Raw genomic sequence first — 19,277 nt, 5'->3', positions numbered from 1 at the left:
TTACTAACACCATGTGACGGCTTCAAGTAAACTGTGATTGTATTGAATGTATTGTCACAATTTCACAAGTTCAAGAATTAATTTTTTTGTAGTAGCCTTTACATCTTATGGTTGCAGACCCTTTTATATCACTTCCCACTGAGCTGAGCAACACATACTTACCTCTAAACCAACTAGGGAAAGTGCTATGATTTCGGTAGAGATAGTGGTTAACAAGAAGCATATTGACCTATTATCTAACAAAAGTTTCATGTTTATAACTTCAGATATTTTGATCAATTACTTTTTCTGAAAGAAGATGACCAAATTTAGTGTGTGTATGTGTGTGTGTGTGTGTGTGTGTGTGTGTGTGTGTGTGAGAGAGAGAGAGAGAGAGAGAGAGAGAGAGAGAGAGAGAGTCAGACACAGAGACACAGAGATAATGTGTATATATTTTTATATGTACATACATTTTTTAGACAGGGTCTCACTCTGTACCCTTGGCTGACCTATAAGACTCAGTTTAGACCAGGCTAGGCTGGCCTCACATGCAACAGAGATCTGCCTCTGCCTCCTAAGTGCTGGGATTAAAAGCCTGAACTACCACACTCAACTAAATTTAATGTTATTATAGTCCTATAAGATTAGTCCAGATGAATTTTTCAAGATAACGATTTAAAAAGTTTTATTTAGAGATGGAATGATAGTGATTTGATATTTGAAAAATTCTAGTAATTCAGAAGTTATTAATGTGTTTGAAATACTTGCTGTAGCTAAAGTTTATAACCTTGAGATGCCTTCATTATCATGAACACTTAATATTCTTTCCAAGATTATGTTATTCATTCTTTTTTGTTGGTGGTGGTGTTTCGAGACAGGGTTTCTCTGTGTAGCCCTGGCTGTCCTGGAACTCACTCTGTAGACCAGGCTAGCCTCAAACTCAGAAATTCACCTGCCTCTGCCTCCCGAGTGCTGGGATTAAAGGCGTGCGCCACCACGTTTGGCTCATGTTATTCATTCTCAATAGCTTCAGCAGACAAGCTGCCCCCTATGTACTGAGGAAGCTTCACATTAGTGATATTTACTTGTTCATTCTTTGGCCACTTCTCAGAATTTCTTTCCTGTGAACTTCTAGTAGATGCAACCTTTTTCTGAACATCATTCTACCTTGTTTATAATTCCTCTTGCTTACTGTGATGTGTCTGTGTGCTCTTATGTTTTAGAAAATTAGGAGATTGTTAGTCCCAGGATCTTTTTTTTTTTTTTTCCTGACGCATTGTGTTTCTTAGTGGAAACACTATTTAGCTTTAAATCATTTCTCCTTTCTCAGCAAGTAAAAGTGAAATAGGAAAAGCAATATTCCTGTTGGGTTTTTCTACTTAGAACATCAAGTTTCAAAATACTATGACTATTTCACATAGGAGGATTTTTTTTCATTGTTTCCTGAGTTAAGCTATTATGGGTAGTTTCTTATTAAAAATGATCCTATGTTTTAAAAACTGTGTGCTGAAACAAAATGCTTAGGCAGAAATAGGCTTCATGTTTTTAATGAAGTATTGAAGTTATTGCTCAAATAACTGAAGCACTAATCAAGTTGGAGCTTTGAAAAGAAACATTGCTTTTAATTCTTAATCATGAAAGTAGATGAAGAATGGTGGCTAGTAAAATGTGAATTGGCCAAATGAGATCCAGAAGGAATTTGTGCAGCAGTTCTAAATGATATCTTTAAATATAACAAATTCACTTTCATGTTAGAATTCCACCTTTGTGTAACACAGCCTGAGGCTCAGTAGAAGAATATCAACCTTCTGTCTAATTTCATCATCCTTTAAGACTATTGCTTTTCTCTTAGGGTAATAATTAGTATTGTTTTATGGGATCTGGGAATTTTGTTATTGCTCTATCATTTTCTTTGTTGTTATAGGAAAGAGAACACTGAAATGAACATAACCTACTGATGATTAAGTCTATAAATCAGAATAGATAAAATTATTTATAAAGTTAAAAAAAGTATCTTTATATGTTCAGAAGGTAATGGGAAATTATCTTGTTTTTAGTCACATACTTTAAAGATATTACATTAGGGCTTTTGAGCCTACCTCCTGCCCCAGGCCTCTAGCACACTCTTGTTCTCTTCTTTAATAAGCTGTCTTCATTTCTATCACTAAAAAATAAAAGTAAAGGGCTGGAGAAATGGCTTACTGGTTAAGAGCCCCAGCTTGTCTTCCAGCACAACCAATGAAACTACAGTTCCAGGGGATCTCTTCTGGCCTCAACAGGAACTACAAATGCATACTGTGTACATACATACATTCATGTAAAACACACACACACACACANACACGCACACACACGCACACACACGCACACACACATTTGTGTAACATACACACACAGCGCAATCTTTTGAATAAAACAATTAATTTAATTAGTTATTTGTCTCTATGACATCATATCACTATAATATTTTGTAGCAATTCCTCAATTTACAAACAGACTTAGATCAAGATTTTCATTCATTTAATTTTTTTAGTTTGAAATATTTGTCATCTACTATTTTCTCTGCAAAGTTAATTATGAATAATAATAAAATAATAGGCTTATCTACAATATAAACCTGTTCAATACTAGGTTGCTGAAATACGATCCTTGGAATTGATGGATATATATATATATATATATATATATATATATATATATATGGAATAATATATCCGTGTGTGTGTGTGTGTGTGTGTGTAGTGTATAAATGTTGAGAATATATACTACAGAATAAATAAATTATTTTCATTATTTTATATATGCATATTAAGTACAATATTTTTCAATTTCACCTTCCACATATAATAGGAAACGAATATTTGTCTTTCTTTGGCTTGTTTCACTTTGCACAATATCCTCCAGTATCATTGCTTTTTTCATCTGTCTATCTGTTGATGTACATATATGCTGATTCCCTATCATGGCTATTGTGAATAGTGCTGGAGTACAAATGAATGAACATGCATCTCTGTGGTATGTAACATAGATTGCCTTGGGTATATAGCTGGTCTTTAAAGAAACTTCCATCTTTTAGTTTTTGAAGCATATCTACAGTGACTTCTGGGGTAGTGGAACTAGTTACTGTATATTCCCACCAGAAGTCTTCGAGTTCCTCTCCTCATCCAACCCCATCCTTGCCAGCTTTTGTTTGTCATTTGTTTTCCTGTTTGCTATTCTGAGTAGGGTGAAATAGAATCTTGAGGTAGTTTTGTTATTGAACTTGGGGTTACATCTTGTGCCCAAAACTAGGTGTGGCCACAGGTTTTCAATAGTCAGACTAAAGTGTAAAGGAGATGTATTCAATGTAGCCACATTGGGAATGAGACAAAGAGATCCCTCAAGTCTCCCCACCCCAAGTCTCACTTAAATAGAGAGCACATTTATGTAGTCCCAATCAATGTAGCCCTCTTTAGATCTATGGCTATCTGGTCTTCAGTCTTTTTCCTGGAGTTAAATTCCCCTTCTTTCTTGGGCTTTTGTTTTCTCCCAGCATGAGATTCCTGGAGAAATTTCCATTTGGGGAGCTGGGGTCTGTTGTTTCAAAAATCTGATAGGTTGAGAAATATAAATGACTCTTCTTAGAGTATCTTGATTTCTCTTGGACCTGTAACAGTTTGATTTGCATGCCTTGATGGCTAAAAATGTTGTTTGATATATTTATTGATCTCAGCTAAGAATGTTGGAAATTGCTTGATATATTTATCCATCGTTTGTACATTTTAGACCTTTTGTCTATAATTGGATTTGTTCTTTAGTTGTTTTATACATATTTTAATTATCCCTTTGTTCTTACCTGAATGTTCTTTAGCTTTTGTCTTCAAATGTGTTCTGTCCCTATGCAGGGATTCTGGCTAGAAATGTGTGTTACATCTTCTGCTCCCATTTTTAATTGCTTGATTGCATATGCTTCTATTTTTCAAGTTGGTTGAACTCATCTTTGGGCTGGGTTTCACACAAACTAGAAAGCACTAAGTCAAATTTAATGTGTGGAGTGGGTGATGTAGAAGAAGCTGAAGTGGTAGAATTGGTATTATAAAGGACTTACTAATACATTTGCTCAGGAAACATTAAGTCACACAAGTGGAATTTAGCTAAGGGAGTACTGCCTCTAAAACACCCCAAAGATAAGTGGCATGCTTAACAGGCATGTTAGAGAGTTTCAAACTTTAGGATGTGCTGGGATGTGTATGTTTACTCATTAGAATTGATAGGCCTTGGTCAGCCATTAGGCTTTGATTCTTATAACAAAAGAGATAGCACTGACTTGAAACCAGCCATTAGAAAGACATACCTCTAAGGGACAGCTGGGGCAGACAGACAAGATAGGGTTAAACCACCATTAAGTAAGCCCAGGTCTGCCATTAATCCTTTGTTCTCTTACCAGGAAAATACAATTCTGCCTGATAAGATGATTCCTTAGTAACAATTATTTCTAGGAGAACAACACTGGAATACTTAAAATAATTCTGGCAATATTCAAAATCTTTGTTGTGTATATCGGCCTAAGTGGCCAGACTTATAGTATCTATTTAAATTGCCCAAGTGTAACCTGGGGTTAGAACTCAAAAAGAGATTTAAGAATGACAGCAGCATATATGAAATGCATAAGCCTAAGGTGTTTAAAATCTAATGAATTCTTTGGGTTTCGATTCTTATTTGGACATTAGCCACAGTCAACCAGAAGTTTTCTTTAGTAAAGAGCTTTACTTCATCTCTAAGTGTGTGGAGCGAGTTCTCACTTAGAAGGTATATTATTTCTATAATGTGGTTGAGGGATAGTTGAAATTTTCAGATTTGTTTTGTTTGTTTTAGTCTCTGCTTTTTCCCTTGCAAGTATAAAAGCAGGTATCCATTTGTTTAATCTGTACCAGGATTTCTTTGTGTTATATAACACTATTTCTTTTCTTTTCTTTTCTTTTTTTTTTTTTTTTTTTTTTTTTTTTTTTTTTTTTTTTTTTTTTTTTTGGTTTTTTTCAAGACAGGGTTTCCCTGTGTGGCCCTGGCTGTCCTGGCACTCACTTTGTAGACCAGGCTGGCCTAGAACTCAGATAATCCCCCTGCCTCTGCCTCTCAAGTGCTGGGATTAAAGGCTTACACCACCACTGCCCAGCAACACTATTTCTTTATAACAAAATAACACCAGAGATTTCTAATCAAATGTGCCCTTGAATCATTAAATTATATTAATGAAGGTGTTTGGGTGCAGCCAAAATTCATTTGAATCTGCAGCAGCAACAAGAACTAGCATGTTAATGAGTACACAAGTAGTGTGTGAACTGTTTTTTGGGATGGCTTGAAAGTTTGAATTAAAAAATAATAATATATGTCAAAGAAATAAAAGTAAAATTTTGAAGAACAATCTTAGAAGTGCCTAGATGTGGGTGATGAATTTCTCATGTTTTATTGTTCAGTCTTTTTAAAATGTAGAAGATTTATATGATATAAAGAGAAGCCACAGTGTGTGCAGACATTTTAAATGAAGTAATCCTGTCTGAACTCACTTCTTTTGTAAATCAGTTTCTTGGGGATTCTGGCCAGACTTTCAGATGAAATTCAATAAACTGTGATGAAATTATAATTATTTCTACTTGAAGTCTTCTTAAAATAATCTTTAAATATCATTGAATGTATAAGGGTATCTATCACATGTAAATTACATTACATGTTATTGCCTGTATCCATTTCTAGCATAATACCTGATGTAAACATCTAGATTGTCTACCTGAGACAATACTAGGAATTGGGACTAAGAAGTGGGTCAGAGAGAAAGAGAATAAAGTAGTCCTGAACTTTGGTAAAATTATTTCCTGTTTGCCATCAGCTTTAGTCAGTTTATTTTGTCAACTATTCCTTGAGACTTCAACTTTTATCCCTATATTCTAAAGATATCTGATGAAAATTAATTTCCCAATACACACTTCCCCTGTCTTCCATTTACTTTTAATAGGGTTCTAGTAATTTTCTGTCCTAATAAATACTACATTCTGTTATTGCATCTTGAATATTTTTAATACTGATTTTAGTAGATCTTAACTTTGCTTGTATGCCCACAGTGTAGTGCCTGTAGTTTAGAGGCTATAGAAAATAGTCCTTTTCTAAAGAAGATGACAATTCTGAAGGTTATCAAAAACTCTCTAGCATTATTTTAAAGGTAGGAGTTATTTGTATTGAGTAGATGTCCCATCCAAGTCTTTTCCAACCCTTTGCATCCATGTATATGGTTTACTGATAACTAGAAGATAATCTCCAAATGCCCCTATGGAAAAGGTACTTGTTTTGTTTCTCCTGACATATTAGTAATGTTTATCTAATTGGATATTATTGAAGACAAGGCCAGGGTGGTGGAAGAGAATAAAATATCCTAATCCTGTTTCTTTATTATCATCATCACCATTATAGTCATCATCATCACTAGTTTTTGAGACATGGTCTAACTCCACCCCAGGCTGGCCTCAAACTCATGGCAATCCTACTAGTCCACAGATATGCATGTAGTGGGATTATAGTTGCACACCAGGATGCCAGGCTCTGCTAACCACTTATGTTAGCATCTTATTTTTTAAATCTTGATTGTTGGCTATTTTATTTCTATTCAGATGTTTTCATCCTTGTTCAGGAGATGGGGATCTCATTTGGTAGCTCAGGCTAACCATGAGCTTGTGAGCAACCTACTTCTACTTCTCAGATGCTAGAATCACAGGCATATATCATCACACTCCACATGCAATAAATTTATATTTAATTTTTAACTAATTAATTTGTAATAGCTGGTGATCTTAACTGTCCATTCTTTGTTGATTTCGTTAGTAGTCATATAATAATGACAGAAATGGTCATCTTTGAGAATTTTGTGCTGTCATAAATACTTGCTTATCCCTACTAGTAAATATTTCCAAGAGCACAAATTATCTTCACTTTTTACATGCTAGGAAAGCAGATTCATCACCCTAAATAATAATGCCTTCCACCTAGTGCCATCTGGGTAATCAAATATGGCTATAACTCTATTCAATGCAACTGAAGGTTTTTTTGACACATCAATCTGCCACTTCTAAAATAGGATTAAAATACATTTAGTATTAGAAATCAAAGGTATTGGTACATTATTAATCCGTGCATTACTGTTATTTTCCTTATTTTCTGCTAGTTTATTTTAGGTGTTTTAAATATATAACTATCAAATAAAGTAAGCAATGAGACATTTTGATGATTTTTATGATCATCAAATCAGTTTTCTTAGGGGAAACATTGCCATCAGTTCTCTACGCACTGCTGAGTACTCTAGGCTCAAATAGATAGCTCAAAACCCATGCTCACACAGAAGCCCCTGGTAAAACCCAGACCTTTGTTAAACTCCACAAGCCACAAAAAGATATGTGGAGAGACAACAGGAGTCGACAGGGGTAACAAGAAGATAAGAGAAGTTGGAAGGAGAATTATCAATGTGAATTGTGTACCTGTAGGAAACTTGAGTAAGAACAGATTTTAATGAATTAAAAACAAGTTATTAAAATGAAATAGAACAAATAACAGAAAAAAAATGCAAATTTTTTTGAGAAATATATCTATGAAAGTATTTGTTCGCCAGTCTTATATTTTTTACTGTTATAATATCTAACTGAGTTATTTTATGCAAAGGAATAATGCTTTTAGCTTTTGTTTTCAGCACTGGGGGTGGAACTAATGGCTTTTGCCATGATTTAGCCATGAGCTAAATCTCTAGCCCTTCACTTCATCTTTTAAGTGAAACAACAATAGAAGGATTGTTCAGTTTTTTCTTAACCGTATAACACATGCCTTAGCATTGCAGTTATGAGGTTAACAATGCATTGATGAATTTTATGTTACACGTTGTTAATACACTGTGACATAAGTTAAGAAACACACGCACACATTGATCCTTTTTCCTGTTTTCATGTTGTATACACACATAGAAGTATTTGTGTGGTGGACTTGTTTTATGGTTTTACCTTGTATTATGTTTGCTGATTGTATTTTCCTGTTTCTCATTTTGACCTATCAGTTATTAGAACACTGCAAAGTGCTCCTGCCAAGGAAGGAAGGGCCACTTGAATCACTTCTCCCCTTTGTTCACTTTCTACTTTAAGGCATATTTAAGTTTGTGCTTTAGGAACATTATTCTGGGCTCGTTTCAATTATCACTAGTGCTAGAGTGTGTTAGTACTAACAGAAAAACTAAGGAAAGTTACGCTGCCGAGATATGAACAATAGATCCCCCAAATTCATCCTGTGTGGGTTTTAATATAGATACATTCTTCCTGCCATCAACACATTCTCTAACTTACATTTATGAATAAATATATGTAAAATAACTTTGTACAAGAAGCAACTGTGCTATTAACTCATTTCTTGTGAACACTAACTTTGAAAAGAATCCATATGAAGGATAGTAACAAATGACACCTCCATAGAAAACGGAAGTCAAAGAATTATACAGTAGACATTTTTTTTCTGTTTTGTGACCTGCTAATTATATGTGCTATTTTGAACAATCAAGACGAAGTTGACTTGACTGTAATTGAGTAACATACAATTTTTCCTAAGTTTTTCATCTAGCAAAAATTTCATCAGTATTTAGGTGAATAATTTTTGAGGATGGAAAAATTATTTTGGACATAATCAATTGAAATGTTGTCTTAGGTTAAGAGCTTTTTGGTTTTGTTTACTCATCATTTTTGCTGAACCAGGTGGAGGTTTTTTGTATCGTCTTTATACTTATGTACACTTAAATAAGAATTTTTGTTTGCACTTATATGGATTTTACAAAGCATTCTTCCTCTGAAATAAGAGTTTTTGTGATCAAAATGTAGATGTCCAGAATTTTCTTGTTTTCATGTTTGAATTTTTTTATTGGATTCTTAGGTCACTTTGGATAATTGTGTTGAAGTTGGACGGATTGCCAACACCTACCATCTGACAGAAGTGGATAAATATGTCAACAGCTTCGTCTTAAAGAATTTTGCTGCATTACTGAGCACTGGGGAGTTCCTGAAGCTTCCCTTTGAGCGTCTTGCCTTTGTCCTGTCCAGCAACAGCCTTAAGCGCTGCACCGAACTTGACCTCTTCAAAGCTACCTGTCGCTGGCTTCGCCTGGAAGAACCTAGAATGGACGTTGCTGCAAAACTAATGAAGAACATACGTTTTCCGCTGATGACACCACAGGAGCTCATTAATTATGTGCAAACCGTGGATTTCATGAGAACTGACAATACTTGCGTCAATTTGCTTCTGGAAGCCAGCAATTACCAAATGATGCCATTTATGCAGCCAGTTATGCAGTCAGACAGGACTGCCATTCGGTCTGACACCACTCGTTTGGTTACACTCGGAGGAGTCCTGAGACAGCAGCTTGTCGTCAGTAAAGAATTGCGCATGTATGATGAAAAGACCCACGAGTGGAAATCTCTAGCCCCCATGGATGCTCCAAGATACCAGCATGGCATTGCTGTCATCGGAAATTTTCTCTACGTTGTTGGTGGGCAGAGTAATTATGACACAAAAGGAAAAACCGCTGTCGATACAGTGTTTAGATTTGATCCTCGATACAACAAATGGATCCAAGTTGCATCTTTAAATGAAAAGCGCACCTTCTTCCACCTAAGTGCCCTCAAAGGATTTCTGTATGCAGTTGGTGGACGAAATGCAGCTGGAGAACTACGTAAGTCTCTCTTCTTATATTACACATATGATATTTTTCTTTATTCAGAAATTTGTTGTTGGTAACAAAATAAACAGTTCTAAAAATTTAAAGATAAAAATATGGCTAGGGTTTCCTTTGTAAACAATTTTTCCAAGAAAATATCAAAGATCATTTGTATGATTCATTTCTGCATAAAATATTAGCCAAGGTCCAAACTATAACTAATATATAGTTTGCTGAATTTGATATAACACATATAGATATAATTTTCATATTGAAAGATCAATTGGAATATATATTCAAGTAATTTATATTCTAATAGAGTCTTGATAGAAGTTTGACATCATTCTTTATTCTCCACTATTAAAAACCCACAAGCTGCTGGGCAGTGGTGGTGCATGTCTTTAATCTCAGCACTTAGGAGGCAGAGGCAGGCGAATTTCTGAATTCAAGGCCAGCCTGGTCTACAGAGTGAGTTCCAGGCCAGCCAGGGCTACACAGAGAAACCATGTCTCAAAAAAAAAAAAAAAAGCTATGCTACTTAAAATCCTTCTTTTACAAAGGCTTGGTTCTTATTTCCTCATTTCCAGAATTGATATCTAATAGTGACCACACAGTATCAATGTACAGTTCATTCAGTATTAGGCACGGTTTATTAACTATGAAAATTAAGATCTCTATTAGTTTTTAAAATTACTCTTACTGAAATATCAGACAGGTTTCACCACAGTATACTTCTTTTGTCTTCCTAATTAAACATTGGTCATGAATGTATTTTCACATAAATATTTTGTCTATATATAAATCAATCCCATAAGATCTATTTTAGATTAAGTGTGAATAATATATTTTTACTATAATGAATGCTAGGGCTAATTCATTTTATATCTATCACCACTATTATTGTTTAGTCTTTTAAAATTACCAACAATACATTCTTTATTTGGAAAGTGTCTAGAAAGAGTCATTGTTGGTTTGAAGTTGTATGGTTGATTTTTACCTGTTACTTGTTGTTGTTGCCATCCCAGTGTTGAATCTCAAACTCAGAGCATTGTATGTGGTATTCGAACATGGTACTACTCTGAAGTATTCTCCAGTCACTAGCCTTAATTTAGCACTTTGGTTCTACATAGAATCCTTGAGATGGCCAGTGTCTCAAACTCTTTATCATCTGTCATGGCTTTAAATAAATTTAGGCTATTTCTAAGATTCTTGTTCTCCTAGTATTGTAAGAAATTAGAGACTTTAGTAGTCTTTTAGATTGAGCTATTTATTGGAGAGAAGAACTACTTCCCCACTTTTTACTTTCCTATATATAGAACACTTTCTTGATGGTAGCATGGCCTTGATGTTACTCATCTTTTCTATCTGATTTCTCCACTTGGAGTTATGAAAGTTTTTCTGGAGCCAAGCTTTGCAGATCTGGGGGACCTAGAAGGCATTATCATTAACTACATAGGTTTTCCAGTTCCTTTCAATAGTCAGATTTCTAAAAGCATGAGATACTCATGCTCTTAGCATAAAATTGACATTTTAGGACTTCTTAGTTTAGCTACACATATTATCTTCATGCTATTGTACTATTTTAAGTGTATGACATCTGAAAATGCCTAGAAAGTACAAGTGATAATTTTGTGGTTTACTGAAATGGTAACTACCATAAAGATAGTCTTCAAAAATTGACAGAATTCTAGGAAGCAGTTGGTGGTCATTTTGAAACATCTCTTCTTACATGGCATGGGTCTCTTTCTTAGTGCTCTGAATGAATATTCAGCCACTTATTTTTCATTATCCTGTCCCTAATATTAATTAGGAATATTATTTTGGGGAAAATATACTCTTTAAGCCATGGAAAATCATTATATAAAACTAAGAATCTAGAGGCTTCTATTTTTCTCATGCATCCCTGTGTTCTCTGTTTTCCTATGTCGTGTCTAGGTAAGAACAAGAAATAAGTGAGTGCATTGGCCAAATAGCATAGGAATAGGCTACCTTGAACATGATCTGTACCCCTAGTTAGAGAAAGTTGCACACACACACACACACACACACACACACACACACACACACACACACACTACTGATTAAAAAATAAAGGCCATAAATTTGAGATCAAGATGGGGTATGTGGGATAGGTTGGAGGGAAGAAATGGAAATAGAAAAAAGATGTAATTATACTTTACTCCAAAAAGAGAGTAAAATTAAAAATACATCTATTGGCACTGCCTATAGGCACTACTAGACTATCACTAGGCCTAATGGTACATACCTGAATTTTTTGCACTTGACAGGCTGAGGCAGAGAAATCTGAGTTCAAGGCCAATCTGGCCCATGTAATGATACTCTGACTTTAAAAAGGTTTCATAAAGGTTAAGCTAAGGATAGATACTTACTTTAAAATTTACTATTATTATAATTATTATTATTATCATCATCATCATCACCATCATCATCATCTTCTTCCTGAGATGCTATTGGCTGATTTTAATCTTATTTCACAAACCACATTTTTTAACAACTGTTTGTCTGATTGCAGTAGAGATCCTAAACCTCCTTGTGATAAGGCTGCTCTAATTCTAATTATAGATCACTTCATGATATTTCATCCCATTTTAAGAGATCTCCCTTAGCTGGGCATGTTAGTGCACACATTTAGTACCAGACAGAGGCAAGCAGATCTCTTGAGTTTGAGGCCAGCCTGATATACAGAGCAAGTTCCAGGACAACCAGGTATGCACAAAAACTGTCTCAAAAAACAAATAGAAAGCAAATGAGAGAGAACTTCCATCATGTATAAATCACAAAATTAAAACCATTCATAAACTTTTATAGGAGTTGATTACTTCCTAAATAGTATCACTGTCAAAAACATGTTTTACTAAATAGTTTAAGGTACAATATATAGAATTTTTAAAATTACATGATTGACATACTAAGTGATTCAAATTGAGAGTCTTGATTCCAAGAAAGACTTCAGGCTAGAAAGAATCATTGTACAAGACTAAAATCAAGAGACTTCACTCATTTTCTGACCCTAACAACTGTAGAAGGTGGCGAGTATGCCACCTTAGCATAGCATGCTGCGTTCCATTTTGTTGAGGTAGCAAAACTTGTAACCATCCTTGATTTCTCTTCCCAGTGAACACAGTGAATTCTTCTGAATCTTATCCATTAATAGATAATTTATTTATATAAATCCAAACAGAATTTGTATTGGTTGCACTATGTAGTTTTCTGCCCATGTTTTTGTAGAACAAAAAAGAGCTCTACAGAAAGTCTTACACACACACACACACACACACACACACACACACACACACACACACACGACTGAAGGGGGCTTATTATTTGTTTGTTTGTTTTTAATTCCCGATATATAGACTTGCTAGCATCTCTTCCTATAAAGAAGCATCCTTTTTTTTTTTTTTTTTTTTTTTTTTTTGCTTTATTTTTCCAGAGCTGAGGACTGAACCCAGGGCCTTGTGCTTGCTAGGCAACACTCAACCACTGAGCTAAATCCCCAAACCCAGAGCATCCTCTTTTTAACTCATTAGATTTCCATGCGCACATGCCTACTGAAATAGAGAAGGTGATGGATAGAGCATGGCAAGAAACAGGGATTGATGGGGAAAGTAGCTTAATAATTTAACAGGTTCATTGATTGGTTCCAGTACATCATGAAATCTTCATATGTACAATATCCATTAATCTTATGTAGTTATAAAAGGAAAACAGTGACAACCTTTGTTAAGACATGATATATTAATTTAATATACTGGACCTTTTCAAATTTTCTCATGGAGTATATGAGGGCCTTAAGGGGAATAATCTAAGTCTATAGCAAAATGTAAATAAAGAAAATAGTAATAAATAAATAAAATAAAATAAAATAAAATAAAATAAAATAAAATAAAAAGACTTATTTCTGTAATGTAATTCTTTGGTATTTTGCTCTCCTTGATATTGGTTGCAACAGGAAAATAGGAAAAGTGTATAGGAGCTGCCACATTTTTCTGCTTAACCTTTTAAAAATGTAATATCATTATGAAATCAGCCTTCCATTGTGGGTTTCTATTTTGAAGAAGACTATAATGGCTCAGATCCTTTCAGTGCAATTATATATCAAATAAACAAGTTTTCAAATGCTGGAATAGCAGAAAAATGTTCAAATAAATAGACAACAAAATTGCTAAAATGTATTAAATGAACCCCTGTACCCTTTAATGGATTTGGGGTTTTGTTGATTAGTAAACAAATTCTAGATCTAGAGTAAGTACCACATTATCTCTATCTCTTTTTAATTTTTTTTTTTTTTTGTATATGAGTACACTATAGCTGTCTTCAGACATACCTGATGAGGGCACTGGATCCCATTACAGATGGTTGTGAGCCACCATGTGGTTGCTGGGAATTGAACTCACGACCTCGGGAAGAGCAGCCATCTTAACTGCTGAGCCATCTCTTCAGACCTTGATAAAATAATCTGAATAATGAGGATCCCTCAGACAGATGAAATAAGCATCCTAATTATAGTTATGAAATTGAAGGGTTTCTAATTTCTACACCAGAGCCTTAGAGCACTGAATTTGAGTCTCTAGTTTAGTAGTCAGGGAACTTCTATAAAGCCTCAAAAATTCTAGTCATGACTTTTGAGGTATTAATTCACCAGTGCAGCTAATGAGCCCCTCTCTTGTAGAAGAAAAGTAATTGTAGATAGTCCATAAACAATTGGGCCTCAGCTCCAATAAAACTTTATTCATGACCACTGAAATTGTAATTTCATATAATTTTTATGATGCAGAATAGTACTTTGGTTAATTTTTTCCAGCCTTTAAAAAATGCTATGCTATTCATCTTGCTGTATCGTGGGGCATAGAGAAATGGGCATGGATTTGGGAGACTGGATTTGACAGAGACTGAAGTTTCCTGACGCCTGCCCTGCATTTCACTTGGTGCTTACATCTGTAACCATCACCTTACGGCTCAAGCACCTTGCCTTTTGCTGCCTTTGCCCTCCCCTGCTTGTCAAATGCATCAATACCAATCTGTATTTGATTATTGCACAAATGTGAAAAACCGAAACAAGAATCTACACATCAGATTTTGAATCAGCTGCATTTTCTGTTCCTAATGAATGCTACTGATTTCTCTAATAAAAACAGTGGGACACAGAAGAACTTTAAAAGTTGACAATAAAGCTAAGGAACTGAAAAATATAAAGGTGATTGATGACCCAGGATGCTCAGGGTTGAGGAGCTATCATATAGTTAGTGAGATGAATTTCCATCTTGCACTGCAAGGTTACTGCATGGGAAACTATGGATGGGTCTTACAATTCCTATTAGAAAAAAACGCAATTAATATACTAATACAAGAATGGCATTATCTTTTCATACAGGGGAATGTTAACAACCACCATGATTAGCTATTCAATCTCTAACCCCACCATAAAAAGAATAAGAGGAAAATAATGGAAACTGCATCTAGACAGGTGGATTAGATATAGAAAAGGACAGTTATAATGGAGAAATTTCAAAGTTCAATGGAAAAAATGTTGCATTAAGAGAAGCATATAGCTAGTCGGGTCTCTTTCTGGCTTGAACTAGATGAAGATAATGATACCTGGAAGTCGTTTTTTTAATCCCCCTTCTGTTACAATGTGAGGTTAGATTGCTTTTTAATAGAAAGTTTGTCCATTTATTACTTTCTAATATCACATGCCACTCGGTACATTAAGTCCCTCTATATATGAGACAAAAATGGAGGAGAAAGAATAGCGTGCAATCTGTGTTTTGCTTGTCAGATGATAGTCATGCTAAAAGCAACTAGAAAAGAGTATTTTAAAAAGCATTGCAAAATAAAAAGCAAGATGTACTTGAAATGATAGATATACCAATTATACTGATTTGGCCATCATAGATGTATACACATATCAGAACATCATACTGTATGGTATAAATACATCATTATTAGGTACCCATTAAAAACTCCACAGCCTCATATAGGACATCAAGAGAATAAATCAGAATGAGAATAGCAAAAGATTTTGAAATTAAAAAAAAAAACATGAAGTATGTGGAAAAGGAAAAGACTTGAAGGATGTAAATTGCTAATGCATAGTCATGATGGGAGGAGCATAAGTGAACTGATGGAATAAACGAAATTACTCCAGAGAGCACAAACAAAATTGCTTCTATATCCCCATATTTGCCTGTGCTTAATAAGTAGAGAATGTGCTTCAAAGGTTTACTCTCAGTTAGGATTGCCTTTGGGTTAAAGTTGCTAAACCTTAGACTTATGTCACTGCCTAGAGCTGTATCCTAAAGTAAAAACTATGTCATAAAGCACATTTTATGTTGAGGTTGCCACCGTGCTTCCCTGCATAGTGTTGTGGTTTTGTCAGTTGAAAAGACAGGGTTGAGGGAAACAAAGAATTTGGTTTGCTTTTGCAGTATCTGTAGTAAATCTGAATCTTTCCAGTACATCTTCATGCTTCATGCCAGTCTACAGTATATTTGTTTCTTTCCTTGTAAAAGGAAACATTTATTTAATCTGTCTGGACTGCTATTGTTCTGATCTTGAGGTTTCCAACAGGGTAGATTGAAAGATACTTAAGTAACTGAGGTCACTTGTCCAAAGTACTTTGTGTTGAAGATGACAAATTGATTACTGATATCAAGTCCACTTAATAAAGAAATTAACACATTATTGCCAATCATCTTTGGGTTAAGAATGGTGGTATTGGTTGTAGCACTTGCCATAGTGAAATGTGTAGGAAATAAATCAGCCAGTAATTATAACCTCAGATTCAGCTGTATAATAGGTTTTGCAGACAGTGATGTTTGTTCCTGTACACTATGTCAAAAATAGGTATTCAGACTTGATGTGTTCTTCTTTCTTTGTGATTTTTTTTTATCTTTTCCTGTATTTTTAGAGCAAAGAAATTTGAGAAATATCAAAATAAAAAGTGAAAAACAGATGGTAGAAAAAATTCTTAGTGACTTTTATAGTTGTTTTAGAAATTTATATAATCTAGCCTAATATAATATCTCTTAATGTTTCATTTTAATTGTCTCAAAAATTATAAGATGCCCTCTAAGGACTCATATTATGCTTTCCAGAGATTATATTATTATTATTATTATTATTATACTGAAATAAAATAAAACTTGAGATTAAAATATGATTGCATTTCTTTTCCTTTTGTTTTTCAACAGCTACTGTGGAATGTTATAATCCGAGAACAAATGAATGGACCTATGTTGCCAAAATGAATGAACCTCACTATGGCCATGCTGGAACTGTGTATGGAGGAGTGATGTATATTTCAGGTAGACAACTATCCTGTGAACTTATCATAATAATGGTTATTTCTTTTTAATTAATTTATTTATTCACTTTACATCCTGATCACTGTCCTTCCTTCCAAATCCTTCCCCATCCCCTCCCCTTTTCCTCTAAGAGAGTGGAGGCCTCCCATGGGTATCTCCCACCCTGGTAAATCAAGTCCCTGTAGAGCTAGATGCTTCTTCTCCTACTGAATATGATCTTTCCATATAGTGCGAGTAATAATAACAATTTCTGGGAAAAATAGTAAAAATATATTTATATTTTCAGAAGACTTTTATGTGTATATTTTTGTATGAATAATTTGAGTATTCTATAATCTAGCACCAAACCAATTCAGTTATAGATGTATAATGTATGAGAAATTAGAAAGCATTTATCTCTAGTTCATTTTTAATGTAAGTCCCATTACTCTGTATTCTAGTAAACTCTATTTACATGCAGTAATCATTTGTTTGACTTAAAATTTGGCTAAGCCATATTAGGAAATAAAACATACATACTAATCTTTAAGTGTAATGCATTATATATAATGTACATAACAAAACAGGTATATTATTCCTTTAATATTACAATAGGGATTCGACTGTGGTGCCATTATATGCAGAGATACTTTTATATGAAAATTCCAGGACAGATCCTGGAAATAGAAACTAAACAGACACATAATCAAACTAATAGAAGGTATGAACCAAATGGATTTAACAGATATCTTTAGAACATTTTATCCTAAAACAAAAGGATATACCTTCTTCTCAGCACCTCATGGTACCTTCTCCAAAATTGACTATATAATCAGTCACAAAACAGGCCTCAACAGATACAAAACTATTGAAATAATCCCATGCACCCTATCAGATCACAACAGACTAAGGCTGATCTTCAATAGCAACATAAATAATAGAAAGCCCACATACACATGGAAGCTGAACAACAATCTACTCAATGATACCTTGATCAAGGAAGAAATACAGAAATAAATTAAAGACTGTTGAGAGTTTAATGAAATGAATCCACAACATACCCAAACTTATGGGACACAAAGAAAGCAGTCTTAAGAGGAAAATTCATAGCTCTAAGTGCCACCAAAAAGAAACTAGAGAGAGCATACACTAGCAGCTTGACAACATACCTAAAAGCTCCAGAACAAAAGGAAGCAAATTCACCCAAGAGGAGTAGACTGCAGGTAATAATCAAACTCAGGGCTGAAATCAACAAAGTGAAAACAAAAAGAATTATTCAAAGAATCAACCAAACCAAGAGCTGGTTCTTTGAGAAAATCAAAAAGATAGATAAACCCTTAGCCAGACTAACTAGAGGGTACAGGGACAGTATCCTAATTAACAAGATCAGAAATTAAAAGGGAGACATAACAACAAAATATAAGGAAATCAAAAAAAAACATCAGATCCTATTACAAAAGCCTATACTCAACAAAACTGGAAAACTTGGATGAAATGGAAAATTTTATAGACAGCTACCAAGTACCAAAGTTAAATCAGGAAAAGATTAATGATCTAAACAGTCCCATATCCCCTAAAGAAATAGAAACAGTAGTTTATAGTCTCCCAATCAAAAGAGCCCAGGACCAGATGGGTTTAGTGCAGAGTTCTATCAGACCTTCAAAGACCTAATTCCAATTCTGCTCAAACTATTTCACAAAATAGATACAGAAGGTACTCTACCCAATTGATTCTATGAAGCCACAATTACTCTNATACCTAAACCACACAAAGACCCAATAAAGAAAGACAACTTCAGACCAATTTCTCTTATGATTATCCATGCAAAATACTCAATAAAATTCTCTCAAACCAAATCCGAGAACACATCAAAACTAACATCCATCATGATCAAGTAGACTTAATTCCATGGATGCAAGAATGATTTAATATATGGACATATCCACTATATAAACTAACTCAAAGACAAAATCCACATGATCATCTCATTAGATGCTGAGAAAGCATTTGACAAAATCCAACAGCCCTTCATGATAAAAGTCTTGGGAAGATCAGGAATTCAAGGCCCATACCTAAACATAATAAAAGCAATCTACAGCAAACCAGTAGCCAACGTCAAACTAAATGGAGAGAAACTCACGGCAATCCCACTAAAATCAGGGACTAGACAATGCTGCCCACTCTCTCCCTACCTATTCAATATAGTACTTGAAGTCCTAGCCAGAGCAATTAGACAACAAAAGGAGATGAAAGGAATACAAATTGGAAAGGAAGAAGTCAAAATA

At 34.4% G+C, this 19,277-nt stretch overlaps 1 protein-coding gene across 8 annotated transcripts in view; it reads left to right on the top strand.

Annotated features, from left to right (window-relative positions):
* Nucleotides 1–19,277, top strand: part of Klhl13 (kelch like family member 13) — a 143,181-nt gene that overhangs the window by 117,938 nt on the left and 5,966 nt on the right. For all 8 annotated transcript variants that reach the window (XM_021187581.2, XM_029534309.1, XM_029534310.1 and 5 more), the window contains 2 exons: nt 8,905–9,700; nt 16,900–17,013. In XM_021187581.2, coding sequence (XP_021043240.1) covers nt 8,905–9,700; nt 16,900–17,013 — 910 coding nt within the window. The remainder of the gene's footprint in view (nt 1–8,904; nt 9,701–16,899; nt 17,014–19,277) is intronic.

Source organism: Mus pahari, chromosome X (assembly GCF_900095145.1).
Source record: "Mus pahari chromosome X, PAHARI_EIJ_v1.1, whole genome shotgun sequence".
In the NCBI taxonomy this organism is placed as follows: domain Eukaryota; kingdom Metazoa; phylum Chordata; class Mammalia; order Rodentia; family Muridae; genus Mus; species Mus pahari.
The sequence above is the reverse complement of the archived record's forward strand: the minus strand, read 5'-3'. Positions and strand labels throughout refer to the sequence as shown.